The sequence below is a fragment of the Scyliorhinus torazame genome, chromosome 31, assembly GCF_047496885.1.
Source record: "Scyliorhinus torazame isolate Kashiwa2021f chromosome 31, sScyTor2.1, whole genome shotgun sequence".
NCBI lineage: Eukaryota > Metazoa > Chordata > Chondrichthyes > Carcharhiniformes > Scyliorhinidae > Scyliorhinus > Scyliorhinus torazame.
In genome coordinates this window covers 15,710,079-15,736,634 of record NC_092737.1, presented here as the reverse complement: position 1 = coordinate 15,736,634, position 26,556 = coordinate 15,710,079, and the positions used below count along the sequence as shown (strand labels likewise).

Sequence of the window (26,556 nt, the reverse complement as noted above, 5' to 3'; positions counted from 1 at the left end):
TGTTATTCTATATATAAACCACCCCGAACACCTCGATTAGATTCCAGTCTGTAACTCACTCCCGGGTATCTGTTATTCTGTATATAAACCACCTGAACCCCTCGATTAGATTCCAGTCTGTAACTCACTCCCGGGTATCTGTTACTCTATATATAAACCACCCTGTACCCCTCGATTAGATTCCAGTCTGTAGCTCACTCCCGGGTATCTGATATTCTATATATAAACCACCCCGAACCCCTCGATTAGATTCCAGTCTGTAACTCACTCCCGGGTATCTGTTATTCTATATATAAACCACCCCAAACCCCTCGATTAGATTCCAGTCTGTAACTCACTCCCGGGGATCTGTTTTTCTATATATAAATCACCCCAAACCCCTCGATTAGATTCCAGTCTGTAACTCACTCCCGGGTATCTGTTATTCTATGTATAAACCACCCCAAACGCCTCGATTAGATTCCAGTCTGTAACTCACTCCCGGGTATCTGTTATTCTATATACAAACCACCGTGAACCCCTCGATTAGATTCCAGTCTGTAACTCACTCCCGGGGATCTGTTATTCTATATATAAATCACCCCAAACCCCTCGATTAGATTCCAGTCTGTAACTCACTCCAGGGTATCGGTTATTCGATATATAAACCACGTCAAACCTCTCGATTAGATTCCAGTCTGTAACTCACTCCCGGGTATCTGTTATTCTATATATAAGCCACCCCGAACCCCTCGATTAGATTCCAGCCTGTAACTCACTGCCGGGTATCTGTTATTCTATATATAAACCATCCCGAACCCCTCGATTAGATTCCAGTCTGTAACTCACTCGAAGGAATTTGTTATTCTAGTTATAAACCACCCTGAATCCCTCGATTAGATTCCAGTCTGTAACTCACTCCCGGGTATCTGTTATTCTGTATATAAACCACCCCGAACCCCTTCGATTAGATTCCAGTCTGTATCTCACTCCCGGGTATCTGTTATTCTATAAACAAACCACTGAACCCCTCGATTAGATTCCAGTCTGTAACTCACTCCCGGGTATCTGTTATTCTATACATAAAACACCCCAAACCCCTCGATTAGATTCCAGTCTGTAACTCACTCCCGGGTATCTGTTATTCTATACATAAAACACCCCAAACCCCTCGATTAGATTCCAGTCTGTAACTCACTCCCGGGTATCTGTTATTCTATATATAAACCACCCGAACCCCTCGATTAGATTCCAGTCTGTAACTCACTCCCGGGGATCTGTTATTCCATATATAAATCACCCCGAACCCCTCTATTAGATTCCAGTCTGTAACTCACTCCCGGGGATCTGTTATTCTATGTATAAACCTCCCCAAACCCCTCGATTAGATTCCAGTCTGTAACTCACTCCCGGGTATCTGTTATTCTATGAAAAACCACCCCAAACCCCTCGATTAGATTCCAGTCTGTAACTCACTCCCGGGCACCTGTTATTCTATATATAAACCACCCCGAACCCCTCGATTAGATTCCAGTCTGTCACTCACTCCTGGGTATCTGTTATTCCATACATAAACCACCCCAAACACCTCGATTAGATTCCAGTCTGTAACTCACTCCCGGGCACCTGTTATTCTATATATAAACCACCCCGAACACCTCGATTAGATTCCAGTCTGTCACTCACTCCCGGGGATCTGTTATTCCATATATAAACCACCCTGAACCCCTCGATTAGATTTCAGTCTGTAACTCACTCCCGGGTATCTGTTATTATATATATAAATCACTCCGAACCCCTCAATTAGATTCCAGTCTGTAACTCACTCCCGGGTATCTGTTATTCTATGTATAAACCACCCCAAACCCCTCGATTAGATTCCAGTCTGTAACTCACTCCTGGGTATCTGTTATTCTATATGTAAACCACCCCAAACCCCTCGATTAGATTCCAGTCTGTAACTCACTCCCGGGTATCTGTCATTCTTTGTATAAACCACCCCAAACCCCTCGATTAGATTCCAGTCTGTAACTCACTCCTGGGTATCTGTTATTCTATATGTAAACCACCCCAAACCCCTCGATTAGATTCCAGTCTGTAACTCACTCCCGGGTATCTGTTATTCTTTGTATAAACCACCCCAAACCCCTCGATTAGATTCTAGTCTGTAACTCACTCCCGGGTATCTGTTATTCTATATATAAACCATCCCGAACCCCTCGATTAGATTCTAGTCTGTAACTCACTCCCGGGTATCTGTTATTCTATATATAAACTACCCTGAACCCCTCGATCAGATTTTAGTCTGTAACTCACTCCCAGGTATCTGTTATTCTATATATAAACCACCCCGAACCCCTCGATTAGATTCCAGTCTGTAACTCACTCCCGGGTATCTGTTATTCTATATAAACCACCCCAAACCCCTCGATTAGCTTCCAGCCTGTAACTCACTCCCGGGTATCTGTTATTCTAGATACAAACCACCGTGAACCCCTCGATTAGATTCCAGTCTGTAACTCACTCCCGTGGATCTGTTATTCTATATATAAATCACCCTGAATCCCTCGATTAAATTCCAGTCTGTAACTCACTCCCGTGGATCTGTTATTCTATATATAAACCACCCTGATCCCCTCGATTAGATTCCAGTCTCTAACTCACTCCTGGGTATCTGTTATTCTCTATATAAACCACCCCGAACCCCTCGATTAGATTCCAGTCTGTAACTCACTCCCGGGTATCTGTTATTCTATATATAAACCACCCCGAACCCCTCGATTAGATTCCAGTCTGTCACTCACTCCGGGTGTCTGTTATTCTATATATAAACCACCCCGAACCCCTCGATTAGATTCCAGTCTGTCACTCACTCCGGGTGTCTGTTATTCTATATATAAACCACCCCGAACCCCTCGATTAGATTCCAGTCTGTAACTCACTCCCGGGTACCTGTTATTCTATATCTAAACCACCGCGAATCCCTTGATTTCTTCCAGTCTGTGACGCACTCCCGGGTATCTGTTATTCTATATATAAACCACCCTGAACCCCTCGATTAGATTCCAGTCTGTAACTCACTCCTGGATATCTGTTATTCTATACATAAATCACCCTGAACCCCTCGATTAGATTACAGTCTGTAACTCACTCCCGGGTATCTGTTATTCTATATACAAACCTTCCCGAACCCCTCGATTAGATTCCAGTCTGTAACTCACTCCCGGGTATCTGTTATTCTATATATAAATCACCCTGAATCCCTCGATTAGATTCCAGTCTGTAACTCACTCCCGGGTATCTGTTATTCTATATATAAACCACCCTGAACCCCTCGATTAGATTCCAGTCTGTAACTCACTCCCGGGTGTCTGTTATTCTATATATAAACCACCCTGAACCCCTCGATTAGGTTCCAGTCTGTAAATCACTCTCGGGTATCTGTTATTCTGTATATAAACCACCCCGAACCCCTCGATTAGATTCCAGTCTGTAACTCACTCCCGGATATCTGTTATTCTATATATAAACCCACCCGAACCCCTCGATTAGATTCCAGTCTGTAGCTCACTCCCGGGTATCTGTTATTCTACATATAAATCACCCCGAACCCTCGATTAGATTCCAGTCTGTAACTCACTCCCGGGTATCTGTTATTCTATATATAAACCACAGAACTGCTCGATTAGATTCCAGTCTGTAACTCACTCCCGGGTATCTGTTATTCTATATATAAACCTCCCTGAACCCCTCGATTAGATTCCAGTCTGTAACTCACTCCCGGGTATCTGTTATTCTATATATAAACCACCCCGAACCCCTCAATTAGATTCCAGTCTGTAACTCACTCTCGGGTATCTGTTATTCTATATATAAACCACCCCGAACCCCTCGATTAGATTCCAGTCTGTAACTCACTCCCGGGTATCTGTTATTCTATATATAAACCTCCCTGAACCCCTCGATTAGATTCCAGTCTGTAACTCACTCCCGGGTATCTGTTATTCTATATATAAACCTCCCTGAACCCCTCGATTAGATTCCAGTCTGTAACTCACTCCCGGGTATCTGTTATTCTATATATAAACCACCCCGAACCCCTCAATTAGATTCCAGTCTGTAACTCACTCCCGGGTATCTGTTATTCTATATATAAACCACCCTGAACCCCTCGATTAGATTCCAGTCTGTAACTCACTCCCGGGTATCTGTTATTCTATATATAAACCACCCCGAACCCCTCGATTAGATTCCAGTCTGTAACTCACTCCCGGGTATCTGTTATTCTATATATAAACCTCCCTGAACCCCTCGATTAGATTCCAGTCTGTAACTCACTCCCGGGTATCTGTTATTCTATATATAAACCACCTCGAACCCCTCGATTAGATTCCAGTCTGTAACTCACTCCCGGGTATCTGTTATTCTATATATAAACCACCCCGAACCCCTCGATTACATTCCAGTCTGTATCTCACTCCCGGGTATCTGTTATTCTATATATAAACCACCCCAACCCCTCGATTAGATTCCAGTCTGTAACTCACCATGTTGCGTAGTGCCCCAGCCAATGACGAAGCAGGGTGCCCAGGCCTTGATGTGAAAACTATCGCTGAGCGGCAGAAGAACGGGCATCTGGTCACCGCTGAATATGATGGGAGTCTTCACCTGGAGCATGCTGATGTCGTTATCGAATGTCGAATGATTGTACTGCTCGTGGTTGCTGATGGAAGCCACCGCAAATCTCTGTGCCTTGGCATGTCCCAGTTCTATTGTTCCCGTCTCCACTGAGATTTGTTCAGCTCTACAAGGGAATGAGTCCATTATTTCCCATCGCTCCCCGCCCCCACCCCGCTGAATGGAGGAGGTGAGCTGTGAAATTCTCAATTACATTTGGAAAGGTGGGCTGGCAAAATGAAATTAATTGAGAGCGATTTTTGAGGAGGTTCGTTCAGATAAGGGACCGTCAGAAGGGAACATGGTACCTCAGGAGCAATTTCACCCTCTGCAAATGTGCTGCTTTAAGACCTCAGGCCAGGGGAGGAAATAAATTTTAAACTCTCAACATTCTGACCGCAGAACAGCTTATTTGAACAGCCAATTATTCTGTCGTATGTCAGAAGCAATCCCGAGAGGTATATGTGCCGGGTGTGGTAACTAGTACTAGATTCTGCCCACAGTAGAGGATGTTGTCTGGGAGACGATTCACTCTGACGTTAGGGAAATAAATGAGTTTAGAATTTGGGAACTTGAAAGATACTGGGCGAAATTCTCCTCCCCGCCCCGCCACATTTCTGCCCCGGCCGGCCGGCGGGAGTCTCCGTAACACCGTCCGGTCAATGGGGTTTCCCATTGTGGGGCAGCCCCACACCGTCGGGGAAACCCCCCGGCGCCGGCAAAACGGAGACTCCCGCCGGCGGCGAATGACGCCCACTGTGTGTAGCCTTTGAGGGAGAGGGGCCTGAGAGACACCAGTCAGTGTACAGATATCTCCCTGAGAGAGAGGGGACCGAGAGACACCAGTCAGTGTACAGATATCTCCCTGAGAGAGAGGGGACTGAGAGACACCAGTCAGTGTACAGATATCTCCCTGAGAGAGAGGGGACTGAGAGACACCAGTCAGTGTACAGATATCCCCCTGAGAGAGAGGGGACTGAGAGACACCAGTCAGTGTACAGATATCTCCCTGAGAGAGAGAGGGGACTGAGAGACACCAGTCAGTGTACAGATATCTCCCTGAGAGAGAGAGGGGACTGAGAGACACCAGTCAGTGTACAGATATCTCCCTGAGAGAGAGAGGGGACTGAGAGACACCAGTCAGTGTACAGATATCTCCCTGAGAGAGAGGGACTGAGAGACACCAGTCAGTGTACAGATATCCCCCTGAGAGAGAGAGGGGACTGAGAGACACCAGTCAGTGTACAGATATCTCCCTGAGAGAGAGAGGACTGAGAGACACCAGTCAGTGTACAGATATCTCCCCGAGAGAGAGGGGACTGAGAGACACCAGTCAGTGTACAGATATCTCCCTGAGAGACAGGGGACTGAGAGACACCAGTCAGTGTACAGATATCTCCCTGAGAGAGAGGGGACTGAGAGACACCAGCCAGTGTACAGATATCTCCCTGAGAGAGAGAGGGACTGAGAGACACCAGTCAGTGTACAGATATCTCCCTGAGAGAGAGGGGACCGAGAGACACCAGTCAGTGTACAGATATCTCCCTGAGAGAGAGGGGATTGAGAGACACCAGTCAGTGTACAGATATCTCCCTGAGAGAGAGGGGGGACTGAGAAACACCAGTCAGTGTGCAGATATCTCCCTGAGAGAGAGGGGACTGAGAGACACCAGTCAGTGTACAGATATCTCCCTGAGAGAGAGGGGACTGAGAGACACCAGTCAGTGCACAGATATCTCCCTGAGAGCGAGAGGGGACTGAGAGACACCAGTCAGTGTACAGATATCTCCCTGAGAGGGAGGGGACTGAGAGACACCAGTAGGTGTACAGATATCTCCCTGAGAGAGAGGGGACTGAGAGACACCAGTCAGTGTACAGATATCTCCCTGACAGAGAGAGGGGACTGAGAGACACCAGTCAGTGTACAGATATCTCCCTGAGAGAGAGGGGACTGAGAGACACCAGTCAGTGTACAGATATCTCCCTGAGAGAGAGGGGACTGAGAGACACCAGGCAGTGTACAGATATCTCCCTGAGAGAGAGAGGGGACAGGGAGACACCAGTTAGTGTGTAGATATATCCCTGAGAGAGAGCGGACTGAGAAACACCAGTCAGTGTACAGATATCCCCCTGAGAGAGAGAGGGGACTGAGAGACACCAGTCAGTGTACAGATATCGGCCTGAGAGAGGGGACTGAGAGACACCAGTCAGTGGACAGATATCTCCCTGAGAGAGAGAGGGGACTGAGAGACACCAGTCAGTGGACAGATATCTCCCTGAGAGAGAGGGGGGACTGAGAAACACCAGTCAGTGTGCAGATATCTCCCTGAGAGAGAGGGGACTGAGAGACAACTGTCAAACAAACAAACAAAGAACAAAGAAATGTACAGCACAGGAACAGGCCCTTCGGCCCTCCAAGCCCGTGCCGACCATGCTGCCCGACTAAACTACAATCTTCTACACTTCCTGGGTCCGTATCCTTCTATTCCCATCCTATTCATATATTTGTCAAGATGCCCCTTAAATGTCCCTATCGTCCCTGCTTCCACTACCTCCTCCGGTAGTGAGTTCCAGGCACCCACTACCCTCTGCGTAAAAATCTTGCCTCGTACATCTACTCTAAACCTTGCCCCTCTCACCTTAAACCTATGCCCCCTAGTAATTGACCCCTCTACCCTGGGGAAAAGCCTCTGACTATCCACTCTGTCTATGCCCCTCATAATTTTGTATACCTCTATCAGGTCGCCCCTCAACCTCCTTCGTTCCAGTGAGAACAAACCGAGTTTATTCAATCGCTCCTCATAGCTTATGCCCTCCAGACCAGGCAACATTCTGGTAAATCTCTTCTGCACCCTCTCTAAAGCCTCCACATCCTTCTGGTAGTGTGGCGACCAGAATTGAACACTATACTCCAAGTGTGGCCTAACTAAGGTTCTATACAGCTGCAACATGACTTGCCAATTCTTATACTCAATGCCCCGGCCAATGAAGGCAAGCATGCCGTATGCCTTCTTGACTACATTCTCCACCTGTATTGCCCCTTTCACTGACCTGTGGACCTGTACTCCTAGATCTCTTTGACTTTCAATACTCTTGAGGGTTCTACCATTCACTGTATATTCCCTACCTGCATTAGCCCTTCCAAAATGCATTACCTCACATTTGTCCGGATTAAACTCCATCTGCCATCTCTCCGCCCAAGTCTCCAGACAATCTAAATCCTGCTGTATCGTCAGACAGTCCTCATCGCTATCCGCAATTCCACCAACCTTTGTGTCATCTGCAAACTTACTAATCAGACCAGTTACATTTTCCTCCAAATCATTTATATATACTACAAAGAGCAAAGGTCCCAGCACTGATCCCTGTGGAACACCACTGGTCACAGCCCTCCAATTAGAAAAGCATCTCTCCATTGCTACCCTCTGCCTTCTATGGCCTAGCCAGTTCTGTATCCACCTTGCCTGTTCACCCCTGATCCCGTGTGACTTCATCTTTTGTACTAGTCTACCATGAGGGACCTTGTCAAAGGCCTTACTGAAGTCCATATAGACAACATCTACTGCCCTACCTGCATCAATCATCTTAGTGACCTCCTCGAAAAACAGTGTACAGATATCTCCCTGAGAGAGAGAGGGGACTGAGAGACAACTGTCAGTGTACAGACTGACAGAGAGAGGGGGGACTTATCGGTCTGTGAATATCCCATTGGGAGGTTATTTTAAAATGTGAGGTTCTCACCCTGCCTGGCTCTTACCTGAATCTCCGGATGCAGTGGGCCGCTGTTAACACCCACCATTGGCTGAGGATGGATCCTCCGCAGAAATGGCGGCCACCCTTATGAAGACTCACCTGCCAGGGCCAATCACCTGGCTTGGTTTCTCTCCCTCCAATGATCTGCGACCCCCGGCGTTTCTGTCGATACTCGATTCGACCTCGGTCACCTGGAACCGCACAAGGTTCGTTCAATCCGGCAAAAAAAAAACGAGAACAACACCCTCCCCCCCCCGCCCCCGAATGGAACGAAACACCCCAAGGGGAGAAAACCGGGCGGCGTTTAGACCCCGGGCCGCGTCAGGTGATCTCCGGGTCAGCTGACCCTGAGGCCCGTCGAGAGGGGGTCGGATTTAAAGGGGGTCTACTGGAGGAGCGAAACGAGGGAGAGTGCCGGAGAGGGTTTAGGGAGGGAATTAGAGAGCTTTATTGTATTAAGCATCTGAAGAGAGCAGCGGGACCCAGCCAGATAAATTGAATAGCGTTGCATTCTCTGTTCTGAGAGTTCACCCCTGCTCTGGCTGGGGTAGATCCGGTGCTGGTTGTGATGTTGACTGTCAGGGCGGCCTTCGTTCAGGCAACTGAAGGAGCTCCTATTTCCTGTCTGCCCCTTCCAAAGGACCCACCACCACCCTCAGTCCACTCAGTGCAGGATAAGGGAAAGGGGGCTCCCTGGCGTTGGCCTCAGTGCCCTGCAGCTGCTCAGGAAATGCGGGCATCGCTGGGGAAGACCAGAATGAATTTCCCATTCCTACTTGGCCCTTGAACGGAATGGGCTCATTTGGCCATTTCAGCGGGGCAGCCAGGAGTCACAACCTCACTGCTGTGAGCCTGTGGGGGCCAGGAGTCACGTGTAGGCCAGAGCGGGGTAACGCCGGCAGATTTCCTTCCCTAAAGGGGACATTAGTGAACCAGATGTGTTTTTTTTAAAACGATGATCCATGGTAGCCGTCATGGTCGCCGCCACAGCGGCCATCTCACATTCCAGATTTGATGAATCGAATTTTAATTCCACCCGCTGCTGTGGTGGGATTTGAACCCGCCCCTGACAGGCCCAGGCGGAGGGCCAAACGGCGGAGGGCCAAACGGCAACAGCGGAAGGAGCAGACCTGAAATCCGATCGCACTGCCGTGCGCTACCTGCCCCACGTGGGAAGTGGGGCGGGGGGGGTGAGGTTCCAGCATTCGGGCTTCACAGGCACCTCACTCTCCGTGAATGCCGGAGTGGAAGAGGGCCTCCCTCAGGCCCGAGGGACAGCCTAAAAAGAGGACGAAGGGAGTGCGGCACTGTCAGAGTGAGACACCTGACTCCCCCTGACGGGGGAGACACCGAGCGGAGGCCCCACCTGCTGCCTCGGGATGGAGTAAACGTTCCTTCCCCTCAACTCGCACCATTTCTCAGAAGAGCGGAAGACAGCAACCCGCCCCCCCCCCCTCCTCCTCCACCCCCTGCCCACCCAATCCTTCATCCCCACCGATGCGCAATCAATTACTCTCAAGACAAGGTGAGGCTAATTAACTAATTAACTAATAGGGTTTAATCTGCGAGAACTTTTCCCCAGCAGCTTCGATACAGAAAGTGAAGGCTGCTGGGATGGCATCGGTTCTTATACTCCACCTCTCAGGGCGGAGCTATGTACATCAGCCAATGGTAGACTCCTGGGTCTAACCAATGATCATCCACCTCTCAGGTACCGCAACACCTGGTATTACCATACCCACCCACTTAGCTCTTCTGGCACTGAGCCATCGCTCTATTGTGTACCTGTTACAACCTGCCTGCTTACCATTGGCTGGGGACTAATGACAATCCCACAATCCTGTGGGAGTATGAGCTTCCCCAATGAGGGGGGGCGGAGAAACCATGAGTAAACTCCAAGTATAAATAATGCTGGCCAGTTTGGAACCAGCAGGAAGGAGTGTGCAGCAAGGGAAGTTGCTGCTGCTGTTATATATATATATGTTATTGTAAATAAATGTTATTACTTTGTATCCTTAAAACTCGTGCTGGATTCCTCGTGGCCCTTACAAAACTGGCGACGAGGGTTAAAGTGAATAGCTGTCTACACTGCTGAAGCCACCTCCCTGGATTTTTGTTGGATACAGGTTGGAAGTTGTTTTCTATTATACCATGCCTCTGTACGGACGTTTGGATGTTTTTGATGCTGGGCTGGAAAGCTGGAACCAGTTCACACAACGGATGCGTTACTATTTCCGGGCAAACAATATCACCGAAAACGAGCGCCAGGTGGTCATATTGCTCACCGCCTGCGGCCCGCATACGTTTGGGGTGATTCGGAGCCGTACGTACCCAGCTGCGCCGGACACCAAAACGTTTGATGAACTTGTGAATATAGTGGGGCAACATTTTAACCCAACCCCGTCCACGATAGTCCAGCATTACCGGTTTAATACCGCTGAGAGGACCCCAGGAGAATCCCTTGCCGATTTTCTATCCAGGCTACGCAGGATTGCGGAGTACTGTGACTATGGTGAGACCTTGTCAGAAATGTTACGCGACCGTTTGGTTTGCGGTATTAACAATGCGGCCACCCAGAGAAAGTTGTTCGCTGAGCCAACATTGACTTTTCAACATTCAAATAGTATTGTCCCGAGAGAGCGCAGAACGAGGAGTGCAGGAGCTACAGGGAATGGAAGTGCATGCCTTGGGGCGCAACCCCTTCCGTCCGAAAACGTTCCCCCACACTCCTGCGGTACCTTGGGTGAGGTGATGTCCGGACCGACGCCAGTGGCCGTCGGACATTCCTCCCCGAAGGGAGCCTTCTCCAGAACCAATGGATGAGGAGCCATGTCCGTGTCACACTTGTAGGCGCCGACCCCGTCGCGGACGCCGGTCCTGGGGGCGCCAGAGGCGCCATCGTTCCGACCGAAACTGGGACCAGCCCAGGAGCCGTACCTTCCATGTGGATGAACCTACGGCAACTACTCCTGAGGACGTGGAGACGGAGGACGACTGCCTTCAGCTGCATTGTGTGGCAGCTCCCCGTGTGGCCCCCATTAAGGTGCAGACTCAATGGGCCGAATGGCCTTCTGCACTGTAAATTCAATGATAATCTATGATTAATCTAAGACAAATGTTCGGCACAACATCGTGGGCCGAAGGGCCTGTTCTGTGCTGTATTTTTCTATGTTCTATGTTCTATGTTAAGGTGACAGTACGGGTCAATGGTCACCCGCTTGAGATGGAGTTGGACGCTGGCGCAGCGGTCTCCGTGATCGCCCAGAGGACATTCGACCGCATCAAGCAGGGTATACAGACCCTTACATTAACCGACTCACAGGCCAGGTTGGCCACCTACATGGGGGAACCACTGGACATTGCAGGAACTACAATGACCCCTGTTGATTATGGACGCCAGGAGGGGCGTTTCCCACTTATCGTGGTGCACGGCCAGGGGCCCAGCCTGTTGGGTCGGGATTGGTTGCGCCATTTGCGGTTGCAATGGCAGCACATCCTCCAAACAGTTTCTGGAGGGTTGACTGAGGTGCTAGGACGATACCCAGATATATTCCAGCTTGGTTTGGGGAAAATAAAAGGGGCCGTAGCCCGTATCCAGGTCGAACCAGGAGCCACGCCGCGCTATTTCCGGGCACACCCGGTGCCTTACGCCTTGCTCGAGAAGGTAGAAGGGGAGCTCACTCGCTTGGAGAGTTTGGGTATTATCAGGCCCGTCCGTTTTGCTGACTGGGCAGCACCAATTGTACCTGTAATGAAGCCAGATGCCACAGTTCGCTTGTGTGGCGACTATAAACTTACAGTGAATACGGCTTCCCGACTCGACCGATATCCAATGCCTCGCATAGAAGATCTCTACGCGAAGCTTGCAGGTGGACTCTCGTTCACAAAATTAGATATGAGTCACGCCTACCTACAGTTGGAGCTGGACCCTGCCTCCCGACCATATGTAACGATTAATACACACCGGGGCCTGTATGAATATACACGGTTGCCCTTTGGAGTATCCTCTGCCTGTACTATTTTTCAACGTGTTATGGAGGGCATTTTGAGAGGTTTACCACGTGTTGCTGTCTACTTAGATGACGTTTTGATTACAGGGACGTCGGAGCAGGAACATTTGGAAAATCTGGAGGCTGTCCTTAGACGCCTTTCGGAGGCTGGAGTCTGTTTACGTCGCACAAAGTGCGTATTTCAGGCAAAGGAAGTAGTCTACCTAGGTTATCGGGTGGACCGCAAAGGTTTGCACCCCGTCGCAGAGAAGGCGCATGCGATTCAACAGGCCCCCGCCCCGACTGACACTTCGCATCTTCGTTCTTTTCTCGGTCTCGTAAACTATTACGGGAAGTTCCCCCCCAATCTGGCAACTACGCTGGCCCCCTTGCACCTGCTGCTAAAGAAAAATCACACCTGGGTTTGGGGTCAGCCGCAAGAAACCGCTTTCCGGCGGGTAAAGCAACAATTGTCGTCGTCTGGGTTACTAACCCACTATGATCCTGGAAAGCCTTTGCTCGTCACATGTGATGCATCCCCGTATGGTATTGGGGCCGTCCTGTCCCACAAGATGGAGAACGGGGCCGAGCGACCGATAGCTTTTGCCTCCCGCACATTAACTGCAGCGGAAAAAATGTACGCGCAGATCGAGAAGGAGGGCCTGGCAGTGGTCTTTGCGGTGAAACACTTCCACCAGTACGTGTATGGCCGCCATTTCACTATCGTGACTGATCATAAGCCTCTGCTGGGACTTTTCAGAGAGGATAAGCCAATACCGCCCATTGCTTCCGCACGGACCAGCGCTGGGCTTTGTTGCTCGCTGCATACGAGTATTCTCTGGAACACAAACCAGGTACGCAGATAGCAAATGCCGACGCACTGAGCCGATTGCCTTTATCGACCGGCCGCATGTCGACCCCCACGACCGGTGAGGTGGTTGCAACCCTGAATTTTATGGACACCTTGCCTGTCACGGCATCACAGATCCGTGAGTGGACCCAGACGGAGCCAGTCCTGTCAAAGGTTCGGCACATAGTCCTGTATGGTGGGCAGCATAGACAACTCCCAGGCGAGTTGCGGGCATTTTCCTCCAAGCTGTCAGAATTCAGCGTTGAAGACGGCATCCTCTTGTGGGGGACGCGCGTGATTGTCCCGGAAAAAGGCCAGGAGCTGATACTAACAGACTTGCACAATGGGCATCCAGGTGTGAGCAAAATGAAAATGTTGGCCCGGAGTTATGTCTGGTGGCCAGGCCTCGACACCGACATTGAGAAGGTGGCCCAAAACTGCTCCATTTGCCAGGAGCATCAGAAGCTTCCGCCGGCCGCGCCCCTACATCACTGGGAATGGCCAGGGCGGCCTTGGGCACGCTTGCATGCAGATTTCGCAGGCCCTTTTCAAGGATCCATGTTCCTTCTATTAATCAACGCCCAGTCTAAATGGCTAGAGGAGCATAAGATGCAGGGGACAACGTCCTGTGCAACAATTGAAAAGATCCGTTTGTCTTTTAGTACGCATGGCCTCCCCGAGGTGCTGTCGTCTCCAGCGCGGAAAATTGTCCAGAGGACTATCCCCTCAAAAGATTCCCCGCCCCCGGAGCTCATTTCTGCAGCCGCAGAGACCAGAGACAAGGGAAGGTAGTCCTCACAATCTTCCTCTGGTGCCTCACTCGAAGCCTGCGCAGGTCGTTACAGAACCGAATGGAGATAGAGACGCTGACATGACGGAGGCAGCAGACTCTGACTCCGAGATGGAGACACAGGACGCATCAGAGGGGGAATCCTCGGGTCCACGGGCCGTGGATGTACAACCGTTACGCCGTTCATCACGGAAGCGCCGATCTCCGTCTCGTTACACGCCGCCTGATCCAGCGCCGCGTGCAAATGGTGTCCGGCCTGCGGCAAAACGAGTCCGACGCCCTCCTTCGCCAGGGTCTTCGGTGAATTCCTTGGAGTTTGGGGGGGAGGGATGTTATAACCTGCCTGCTTACCATTGGCTGGGGGCTAATGACAATCCCACAATCCTGTGGGAGTATGAGCTTCCCCAATGAGGGGGGCGGAGAAACCATTAGTAAACTCCAAGTATAAATAAAGCTGGCCAGTTTGGAACCAGCAGGAAGGAGTGTGCAGCAAGGGAAGTTGCTGCTGCTGTTATATATATATGTTATTGTAAATAAATGTTGTTACTTTGTGTCCTTAAAACTCGTGCTGGATTCTTCGTGGCCCTTACAAAAGTACCCTTCCGGGGCAATCGTCGCATTGCTGTTTGTGGGATCTTGCTGTGCGCAGATTAGGCACCGCGGTTTTGAGATCGCGACAACCGCCGCGCCTGACCAGGCCCCCTCACTGGCTGCAGGAGGTCCCGGGTCTGCCAAGCGGTTTTCTTAGCTTGGTGGCCGAGCGTGGTCATTGGAGCGAGGGGCCTCTTCCGCGTAGCCGAGGCAGCCTGTCCCGGCTTCCTCTGCCGCTGGACCGCTGCTTGGCGGCTCTGGGTTGGCTGCTGGACGTGCCCCTGTTGCTTTCCGAAGGGGTGAGCTTGGACAATGTGGGGGTGTCTCCCAGCTCCAGGTCGAACACAGGCTGCTCAGTCAGACGGGGGTCTGGTTCCCTCTGCTGGACAAATGGAGAGTTGCCACTGGGTCTCTCGGCAGGCTTTCCCAGTCTCACACGGCAAAGAGTGTCATAACTGTGCCGCCTCCTTGGTAAAGCTGCCGAATAAAAAAAAACCTCACTCAATGTTCTTTCCCCATAGGCCTGTAAAGTTAGTCCATTCAATCATTTATCCATGTACCGTTTGAAAATTACTGTTAAGTCTGCTTCCCATTAAGGCAGAGGAACAAGGTGGCATTTAACACACACACACAAACACACACTTGCACACACACACATGCATGCATACGCACACACATGCATGCACACACACAAGTGCACGCATATGTACATACACATGCATACATGCAGACACATGCATGCACGCACACACATATGCATACATATAAACATGTACGCATGCACATGTGTACCACATGCACACACACACACGTGCGTACAAATGCACGCACATGCACAGACATCAGCACGCACACACACATACGCACACACATGCATACACACACATACATGCACACATATACATGCACACACATGCACAGGGACATGAATGCACACCCACATGCACGTACACATACCACATTCACACACACATGCATACAGATGCACACATGTGTCAGCACACACCTGCACACAGGTGCACAAGCACACACAAACATATATACACACACATATATACACACATGCATGCATGCGCACACACATGCAGATGCACATGAATGCACACCCACATGCACACATGTGCAAACACAAGCACGTGCACACATGCACACACATGCATACATGCACATACATGCAGGCGCACACACACAAATGCATACGAACACACATGCACAAATTCTCACTCCCAGTTCCAGTCCCATTTGACCTGGAGTTGCAAAATAAGTGAAATTAACTATTAATTCCTAAAAAGACACAAGGTCTTTGGTCTTTGGCAGGCCAATAACTACAGTTACCTGGTTTGTAAATTTCAACGCAATTAATTTTTATCAGTAACAATAGCTAGGGAACGACACAGTGGCGCAATGGTTAGCACTGCTGCCTCACGGCGCCGAGAACCCAGGTTCAATCCCAGCCCCGGGTCACTGTCCGTGTGGAGTTTGCACATTCTCCCCGTGTCTGCGTGGGTTTCGCTCCCACAACCCAAGAAATGTGCAGGGTAGGTGGATTGGCCACGCTAAATTGCCCCTTAATTGGGAAAATATTAATTGAGTACTTTAAATTTAAAAAAAAAATAAGAATAGCTATAATTAATTAGGCAGCAAATACAACTGGTAAACGATTATTGAATTCCTACGCCCACACTTTAACTCTCTCTGCCACTATGCACACACAAGGCAGACAAACACAGAGGGGAGAGAGGGGTGGAAATAAGAATAATACACAAAATAAATGAATAAAAGTTGCTGTTTCAGATTAACTTTTTCCAGTTCGAGCCTTAAGTCTGAGCTGTCAGTTGGAGGTTTGTGTTTTCAGTCTGTTATGGTTTTCGCTGGAGAGAGACAGAGAGAGAGGGGGGGAAGAGAGAGAGGGGGAAGAGACAGAGAGGGGAAAGGGAGAGAGAGGGGGAAGAGCGAGAGAGGGGGAAGAGAGAGAGAGGGGGCAGAGAGAGAGAGGGGGCAGAGAGAGAGAGGGGGAAGAGAGAGAGAGAGGAGAAGAGACAGAGAGGGGGAAGGGAAAGAGAGGGAGAAGAGAGAGAGGGGAGGAAGAGAGAGAGGGGGGGAAGAGACAGAGAGGGGGAAGGGAGAGAGAGGGGGAAGAGAGAGAGGGGGAAGAGAGAGGGGGAAGAGAGAGAGAGGGGGAAGAGAGAGAGAGGGGGAAGGGAGAGAGAGGGGGAAGAGAGAGGGGGAAGAGACAGAGAGGGGGAAGGGAGAGAGAGGGGGAAGAGAGAGAGGGGGAAGAGACAGAGAGGGGGAAGGAAGAGAGAGGCGGAAGAGAGAGAGAGGGGGAGGGGAGAGAGAGGGTGACGGGAAAGAGAGGGGGAAGAGAGAGAGGGGGGAGGGAGAGAGGGGGAAGGGAGAGAGGGGGGAAGAGAGAGAGAGGGGGCAGAGTGATAAAGGGGGAAGAGAGAGAAAGGGGGAAGAGAGAGAGAGGGGGAAGTGATGGAGAGGGGGAAGGTAGGGAGAGGGGGAAGAGAGAGAGAGGGAGAAGAGAGAGAGGGGGAAGGGAGAGAGAGGGAGAAGAGAGAGAGAGGGGGAAGAGGGAAAGAGAGGGGGAAGAGAGAGAGAGGGGGAAGAGACAGAGGGGGGAAGGGAGAGAGAGGGGGAAGGGAGAGAGAGGGGGAAGGGAGAGAGAGGGGGAAGAGAGAGAGAGGGGGAAGGGAGCGAGAGGGGGAAGAGAGAGAGGGGGGGGAAGTGATAGAGAGAGGGGGAAGAGAGAGAGAGGGGGAAGAGAGAGAGAGGGGTAAGAGAGAGAGAGGGGGAAGGGAGAGAGAGGGGGAAGAGAGAGAGGGGGGAGAGAGAGAGGGGGCAGAGAGAGAGGGAAGAGAGAGGGGGAAGAGAGAGAGAAGGGGAAGAGCGAGAGGGGGGAAGAGAGTGAGAGGGGGAAGAGCGAGAGAGGGGGCAGAGAGAGAGGGAAGAGAGAGGGGGAAGAGAGAGAGAAGGGGAAGAGCGAGAGAGGGGGAAGAGCGAGAGAGGGGCAAGAGAGAGAGAGGGGGCAGAGAGAGAGGGGGAAGAGAGAGAGAAGGGGAAGAGCGAGAGAGGGGGAAGAGCGAGAGAGGGGCAAGAGAGAGAAAGGGGGTAGAGAGTGAGAGAGAGAGCGAGAGAGACAAACCAACTCACAGCTTCTTCTCTCAGCGTCCAGGGCCTTTCCCTTCCCGAGTCCGCTGAAAAACCCCACCGGGCAGGACCCGTGTGTCGCTGGGCAGAATACGGTCCCTGGCCAATCCATCGACCACTAACCAACCAATCGTACTGAATCACTCCAATCTCTTGGGTGCCAGAAAGTCTGAGTTCTGCTGTTGAAAAAGCTAACTATCCAAGAGCACAGTGCACTATTTTGCAATGGTTGTGTTCTTCACTTCATCTGCTTGACTTAAAGGTACATGCCCAATAAACATCCATAACAATAACAATGACCACAAAGTAAAACAAATAGAAATAAGGGAATAGAGCATAGAACATAGAAAATACAGCACAGAACAGGCCCTTCGGCCCACGATGTTGTGCCGAACCTTCGTTCGAAGGGTCCTTACAACACACAGACACATGCATGCACGCATCAGCTTTGGGCCCCGTATCTAAGGAAGGATGTGCCGGCCTTGGAAAGGGTCCAGAGGAGGTTCACAAGAATGATCCCTGGAATGAAGAGCTTGTCGTATGAGGAGCGGTTGAGGACTCTGGGTCTGTACTCGGTGGAGTTTAGAAGGATGAGGGGGGGGATCTTATTGAAACTTACAGGATACTGCGAGGCCTGGAGAGAGTGGACGTGGAGAGGATGTTTCCACTTGTAGGAAAAACTAGAACCAGAGGACACAATCTCAGGCTGAAGGGACGATCCTTTAAAACAGAGATGAGGAGGAATTTCTCCAGCCAGAGGGTGGGGAATCTGTGGAACTCTTTGCCGCAGAAGGCTGTGGAGGCCAAATCACTGAGTGTCTTTAAGACAGAGATAGATAGGTTCTTGATTAATAAGGGGATCAGGGGTTATGGGGAGAAGGCAGGAGAATGGGGATGAGAAAAATATCCGCCATGATTGAATGGCGGAGCAGACTCGATGGGCCGAGTGGCCTAATTCTGCTCCTGTGTCTTGTGGTCTTATCACATGCATAAACACACATGCACACACATGCATGCTAACACATGTTCATGCACACACATGAACACAAGCACACATACATAAACGCACATGCACACTCGCGCGTGTACATGCACACGCACACGTGCACGCACATGCATACACACACATGCACAATCACACACATCTACACACCCACATGCACACACAAGCGCTCACAGGCATACAAGCGCAAACATTCACACACGCACAGACAAGCACACATACAAGCAGACACATACATGCACACAGGCATTCACACACAGCACACACATACAGAAACGCACACATGCACAGGCGAATGTGCTCACACACGGTAAAAGAAAAACTTTCCGCTTGTCCACTTTCACCACTCTTTAAGCCAGAGGGCTGCGGAGAGGAAACAGTTTGTCTGGGTGGAATGACGGGGTCTGTCCTTATGCCCGGATGCCCCAATGTGCGGGCCTCGGTTTGATGTCTCCCCTGCCAGATGCCCTACCCCCCCCCCCCCCCCCCCCCCCCCCCCTCCTCGGTCGCTGCGGAGCCCCTTCTAAGGAGCCGAGTGAAGGGCGGGTGGAGTCATGAATAATTGAGGAGCAGCTTGCCACTTCCTTTCAACGTTCCCACAGGTGAAGCCTCAATAATTGATGACGGCTGCCAGCCCTCAGCTTTGGAACCTGGGCTTATCTCTTCCTTCAAGCTCGCATGGACAAACCAAGCCACGGACAATCCTGGAGAGGACTGCTGCAATTAAAAATTTTGCACGTCATTGGCGATGGGTCCTTCCAAGGGGAGCCCACGGCATTGCTCGAGAGAAATTCTTACCACTGAGGGGTATGGGACTGGGGGGGGCACAAGTTAAAGCCAGACCTTTCAGGAGTGAAACCTGGGACGGGATTTACGGCCCCCCCGCCCAACCCCCGCTTCCCAACCCCCTCCCCACCATGACTTGTTTTCCTTTGGCCGGCCGTGCGATCATCCAGTCTTGTCGACCACTACAGGGTTTCACGTGACCCGGACCCGTTGCCGCTGCGGAGTGGGGGTGGAGGGTTAGGGGGGGGGGCAGGCTGGGGGGGGGGGGGGGGGGAGTCAGTGGCATTGTGGGTTATGTCGCTGGATTAGTAAGGCAGAGGCCCCCAGGCGAATGCTCTGGGTTGGGGAAGGGGGACGCCGGGTTCAAATCAATGTACATCGGGATCTTCCTGTGCCGCCGCCGTCAATGGGGGGTGGTGGGGGGGGGGGGGGGGGTATCCCGTTGTTCGCACCCTCTGCCATCGGCAGGTCCGGAAGATGCCATGGCGGGAATGGCCGGAAAATCCCTTCAAGGGAATGGAAAAGTCGGTAACGGCGACCATGACAGCTACCATGGATTGTGGAAATCTGCCGTCCTTGCTCTGGGTTTGGCTTGCATGTGACTCCAGACCCCCCCACCCTCCCCCCACAGCGAATGTGGGTTGACTCTTAACTGCTCCCCTGAAATGGACGAGCAAGCCCACTCGGTTCTAGGGCAATTAGTGATGGACAAGAAATGCTGGGCCCCGCCCGGCGATGCCCACCCCCCCCCCCAAAAAAAAGAAAAATGAAACTCCGACGCATGAAAGAAGTTTGGAACTCTCTTCCGCCAATGGCAATTGGCGCCGAGTTAATTATTCATTTCTCAATGTAAGATGTGGGACAAAGGTGGCTATGGGATTAATGGTTCTGGTGTTCGGGCGGGAAAGTGGAGCTGAGCCCACAAAAGATCAGCCATGATCTCATTGAATGGCGGAGCAGGCTCGAGGGGCCAGACTCCTGCTCCTAGTTCTTATGTGGGGGCTAGGTCACAGATCAGCTATATTGAATGGTGGACCAGGCTCGAGGGGCTGAATGGCCTCCCTCTATTCCTATATCCACGTGTGTGTTACCGTCAAACATCTGTGTGCATATCCATGGGTAAACATCCCAACATGCCTACCGTCAGTCCATTGCTGTATAATTAGGTTTTAGATTAATCTACTGCTCGAGGGAGGAATGTTGGCCGGGAATGCGTCCCCCAACCCTCGTCCACTTTCTTTTGAATTAATTCGCGGACTGGAGGAAGAACAAAAGAGGTGGTTTGCCACAAGGCGGAGAGCAGGCAAGGTCTGGGGGTTGGATTTGATGTGTTCCCCTGCCAGGCGCGACCCAACCCCCCCCCCCCCCCACACCCCCCGAGCTGACCCCCTCAATCCTCTGGGTTGGTTGGGCGCTGAAATCGACAACACAACTACCGCATGTAAATAAGTAATTAATAGGGTCATTTACGTCTCGTGGGCAGGATTGCCGAGCTGAATAATAAGCTGCCCAGGCCAAAATGCGGGCGGCGTGGTCTGCTGGGGCGAGAGTGGGCAGGCCACTGACAAAGGCCGAGATGAGGAAGGGATGGAAAGAAAGAGGAGGGGGGTGGGTAGTACACCATCCGAGCGGTTCCCAAACCAGCCCCCTTCCAAAAGTTGGCACTGTTCCCCGTTGCCTGCCGTCGATGTCATTATCGCTGATCGGGCGGAGAATCGACTCCGGTGCTCAAATCGGGGCAGCCCTGCTCCGCCCCCCTCCGTAATGGCATCGCCGCGTTGCGCGCCGTTGCAGCGGCATCGGCCCGTCATCGGCCGGCCCTCCCCCGCGATGCTCCGCCCCCGCTGGGCCGGGTTCCCGACAACGCGGGCGGTGTGTGGTCTCAGCCATGAGGGAAACCCGGCATGGTGGCAGCGGACTGTGCCACTGGCCGGGGAGGGGGGGAATTCCGCGAGGGCTGGGGGGGGATGGGGGACTGGTGGGTAGTGGCCAGGGGGTGGGCTGTGATGTCGCGGGTGGGCTGGGTCCGCGCTTGGCCGTCAGCCGCGTGCGTGTGCGGCCAGGGACCCGTGGGACTTAGCTGCGGCAACACAGAGTCCAGCCCCGATGTGTTTCTGCGTTTGTGCGTACCGAGACATTCAAGAAACTATTTAGCATTAAACAGTTCCGGTTCATACTTGGAAGGTGCGAGATCTCCACAGGTAAATAAAATATAGCCATGGACGATTGAAGTATGAGGACAGCATAAATCTAAAATCAGAAACCTGACCAAAACCTGAACTGGACCCAGCCACATTAATACTGTGGCTACCAGAGCAGGTCAGAGGCTGGGAATCCTGCGGAGAGTAACTCACCTCCTGACCCCCCAAAGCCTGTCCACCATCTACACGGCACAAGTCAGGAGTGTGATGGAATACTCTCCACTTGCCTGGATGAGCGCAGCTCCAACAACACTCAAGAAGCTCAACACCATCCAGGACAAAGCAGCCCCGCTTGATTGCTCCCCTTCCACAAACATTCACTCCCTCCCCCACCGCCGCACAGCGACAGCCGTGTGTACCGTCTACAAGATGCACTGCAGCAACTGACCAAGGCTCCTCAGGCAGCACCTTCCGAACCCACCACCTCTACCATCTAGAAGGACGAGGGCAGCAGATACCTGGGAACCCCACCACCTGGAGGTTCCCCTCTGAGTCACTCCCCGCCCCGACTGGGAAATATAGCGGCCGTTCCTTCACTGTCGCTGGGTCGAAACCCTGGAACTCCCTCCCGAGCAGCACAGTGGGTGTAGAACTCCAAGGCACCCCACTACGTTCTCAAGGGCATAATGTTGGCCCAGCCGCCGACACTCCCATCCACAAAAGGATAAGACCAGAAGGGGGCGACCTGATGGAGGTTTGTAAAATTATGAGGGGCATGGACAGAGTGGATAGTCCAACACTTTTTGCCAGGGTGGATTTACGAGGGGACCTAGGTTTAAGGTGCGGGGGGGTGGAAGTTTGGAGGATATGCGCGAGGCAAGCTTTTTTTACACAGAGGGTTGTGAGCGCTGGGGGAGGTGGTGGAAGCAGGGACGATAGTGATGTTTAAGAGCCACCTTCACGAATACATGAATATGATGGGAATAGTGTGATACAGAGTTAGACGGGCAGCATGGTCGGCGCAGGCCTGGAGGGCTGAAGGGCCTGTTCCTGTTCCTTGTACTCGAATGCAAAACACAGGGGGCAATTCTCCCAAATGGAGCCCAAGTGGTTGCGCCATCGTGAACGCCGTCGCGTTTCAGGACGGCGCGAACCGGGCCTGGGTACGACCGATTCTGTCCCCCACAGGGGGGCCAGCGCGGCGCTGGAGCGGGTCACGCCGCCCCAGCCTCCCTTCCCGGCGCCAAGTGGGCGCCGCGCCAACCCGCGCACGCGCGGGGGACTTCGTCAGCGCGGCCGGCCCCGACTCAATATGGCGTGGGGGTTCAGGGGCCGGCCGCGCGGGAAAGTAGGCCCGGGGGGGGAGAGGCCGGCCCGCCGATCGGTGGGCCCCGATCGCGGGCCAGACCCCATCGGAGGCTCCGGCGAAGGAGCGTTTTCCCCGCCCCACGGGCCCCCCCCCCCCCCCCCGACCCATCGCGCAGAGTTCCCGCCAGCGGCGACCAGCGGTGAACGGCGCCGGCGGGACTCTGTCGTATCCGCGCGGCCGCTCGGCCCATCACTTTGCCTAAGTGTTCACAGCTATGATCTGGTTCGGGAGCAGCGACGCTTTCTTTAAAACAGACAAAGTTTGAAATCCCATACAACCAAAAGACAGAAAATTAAAACAATCTATTTTATAATCTAATATTAAGAATTAATATGAGGTAAATACGAATTAGCAGGCAAAGTGTGGTCGAACACACCACACTGCGCATTAAATGACAGAGGCGACCAGGAGCGATCCCACGGATTTCTCGGCAACCTGCCCAGACATCAGTGACCAGTGTTAGTCACAAAATTTTGTTAAAACTGTTATGAGGAATTCATCTCTTCAGCTTTGAAGATATATTCTGGAATTCTCAAATTTAAGAAAATAGACCATCTCAGCTCTCAATCCCCATTAAATACCAAGGGCGAAGATGAGTACTTGCTTTCCAGAGGTATTCTTTGGGAAAGGGATCTCGTGACACTGCTTTACAGAACAGATCTGCCTCCTGTCTGCACCACTGCAGAAACTCTGGCTGGATGTCTTCCAAAGCTGTTTTCAACTGGCTTCTTTCAGCTCTGCCTTTGTCCTCAGACAAGTCTGCACTGCTTTGAATACCGTTAATCTCTTTTAACCAATTTACAAGTGAGAGCAGAACTGTTGCACTCTGCGCGACCTTCAGCCAGGTCAGAACTGAAAGTGAAAAGGCTTCCTCAAAATGCCAGATGCCTTAGCTCCGCCCACCAATGACCTGATCTCACCAAGCTGAAATCGAATAGACTCCCCAGGGAATCCCCTTAATCCAAACAAAATGGCAGTAGTCCAAGTGGTTAATGACCTCAGGGCCTAAAGCCTTTGCTGTCCTTCAATCCAAAATCAATTTAACAACGTGACTGCAGCAGTCAAACACACTCTAACCCAGGCTTTTAATCCTTACTGCACCAAATAATCCAATATACCTGGAATTCCTACATTCATCCCGATCTGTGTACATCTAATTGAGGTATACAATATACAAGGGGCTAGATTCTCAGGGCCCCCAGCCGCGTGTTTCGCGACTGCGCGCCATTTGGTGGCGGTGGGATTCCGTAGTCCCGCCGCTTGTCAATGGGATTTCCCACTGAAGCCGCCCCACAGAGCCGGGGTGTGCGCTGCCGACGGGGAACAGGGAACCCCCAAGGTCCGGAGAAACCCGGCCAAGGTGACAAAGGGTATTGGCCAGGTAGGCGCAGAGCGGATGTTTCCTCTTGTGGGGCAATCTGGGGGCGAAAGGTCCCAGTTTTAGGATAAGGGGGTCGGCAGATTTAAAACTGAGACGAGGAGAAATTACTTCTCGCAAACGGTGGTGAATCTGTGGAATTCAGTACCCCAGAGTGCGTTGCATGCTGCGACAGTGAGTACATTTTAATTAGTAATGGGTTTGAAGGGTTATGGAGAACATAGAACACACAGTGCAGAAGGAGGCCATTCGGCCCATCGAGTCTGCACCGACCCACTTAAGCCCTCACTTCCACCCTATCCCCGTAACCCAATAACCCCGCCTAACCTTTTTGGTCACTAAGGGGCAATTTATCACGGCCAATCCACCCTAACCTGCACGTCTTTGGACTGTGGGAGGAAACCGGAGCACCCGGAGGAAACCCACACACACACGGGGAGGACGTGCAGACTCCGCACAGACAGTGACCCGAGGCTGGACTTGAACCCGGGACCCTGCAGCGGTGAGGCAGCGGGGCCAACCCACTGTGCTGCCCATGCCGATGCCTGTTTCTATAATACCCATTCAGTCAGGACCCCTCACCTGCGGGGCAGAGCTCGATGCAGAGTAGTATTAACAGGAGGTAGAGCGGGAACATCCCTCCGGAGACTAACGTTCTACGAGGAGCGGCATTGTCACTTTGCGCAGGGGGAGGACCAGCCGCCTGCGGGACAAAACAGGGGAAGGTACCACAAGGCGAAGAGGGCCGCCCATGTCCGGGAGGGCACATCGCATTTGGAGGAGCCTGTCCCTCTGAGGGGCCGTCACTGTGATACCACCTCCCACACCGCAGTCCACAGCCACCCTCTCACCGAACTCTGCCCACATCACAATCGCTGTCTCACCAACCAGTGGGCAGAGAACACTGAATAACCACATCTGATAGGTCAACGACAACCTTGTCCATCATAATAGACTGCGTCAGAAGAGCCAATGGCTGTTTAGAATGTTAGACCTCCTACCCCATTGGTTCCTTCAGTGGGCTAAGGGGAATGGGGGAAGGTGACGTCATGACACAAAGAAAGTCGACCAATGGGACAGGATCTAGCTCGTAGGATTGGAAGGCGAACATCTCGTTTTTTGTTTTAACATTTTTCCAAGCCTCTGCTCCAGAAATTGCTGATGTTACTGGGGTACACTGTCTCTCACTGGGGTACACTGTCTCTCACTGGGGTACACAGTCTCTCACTGGGGTACACTGTCTCTCACTGGGGTACACTGTCTCTCACTGGGGTACACTGACTCTCACTGGGGTACACTGACTCTCACTGGGTATACAGACTCTCACTGGGGTACACTGTCTCTCACTGGGGTACACTGTCTCTCACTGGGGTACACTGTCTCTCACTGGGGTACACTGTCTCTCACTGGGGTACACAGTCTCTCACTGGGGTACACTGTCTCTCACTGGGGTACACTGTCTCTCACTGGGGTACACTGTCTCTCACTGGGGTACACTGTCTCTCACTGGGGTACACTGTCTCTCACTGGGGTACACTGACTCTCACTGGGGTACACTGACTCTCACTGGGTATACAGACTCTCACTGGGGTACACTGTCTCTCACTGGGGTACACTGTCTCTCACTGGGGTACACTGCCTCTCACTGGGGTACACTGCCTCTCACTGGGGTACACTGTCTCTCACTGGGGTACACTGTCTCTCAATGGGGGTACACTGTCTCTCACTGGGGTACACTGTCTCTCACTGGGGTACACTGTCTCTCACTGGGGTACACTGTCTCTCACTGGGTAGACAGACTCGCACTGGGTACACTGACGCTCACTGGGGTACTCTGTCTCTCACTGGGGTACACTGTCTCTCATTGGGGTACACTGCCTCTCACTGGGGTACACTGTCTCTCACTGGGGTAGACAGATTCTCACTGGGGTACACTGTCTCTCACTGGGGTACACTGTCTCTCACTGGGGGTACACTGTCTCTCACTGGGGTACACTGTCTCTCACTGGGTAGACAGACTCTCACTGGGGTACACTGTCTCTCACTGGGGTACACTGTCTCTCACTGGGGTACACTGTCTCTCACTGGGTAGACA

The 26,556-nt window shown here is 51.9% G+C and overlaps 1 protein-coding gene across 2 annotated transcripts in view; it reads right to left on the bottom strand.

Moving 5' to 3' along the window:
• Nucleotides 1-25,228, bottom strand: part of LOC140404817 (trypsin-4-like) — a 42,006-nt gene extending 16,778 nt beyond the window's left edge. For both annotated transcript variants that reach the window (XM_072493555.1, XM_072493556.1), the window contains exons 1-3: nucleotides 25,044-25,228; nucleotides 8,413-8,599; nucleotides 4,527-4,783 (exon numbers count right to left, since the gene is read on the bottom strand). In XM_072493555.1, coding sequence (XP_072349656.1) covers nucleotides 4,527-4,783; nucleotides 8,413-8,599; nucleotides 25,044-25,098 — 499 coding nt within the window. In that variant the 5' untranslated portion in view covers nucleotides 25,099-25,228. The remainder of the gene's footprint in view (nucleotides 1-4,526; nucleotides 4,784-8,412; nucleotides 8,600-25,043) is intronic.
• Between the last annotated feature and the right edge of the window lie 1,328 nt (nucleotides 25,229-26,556).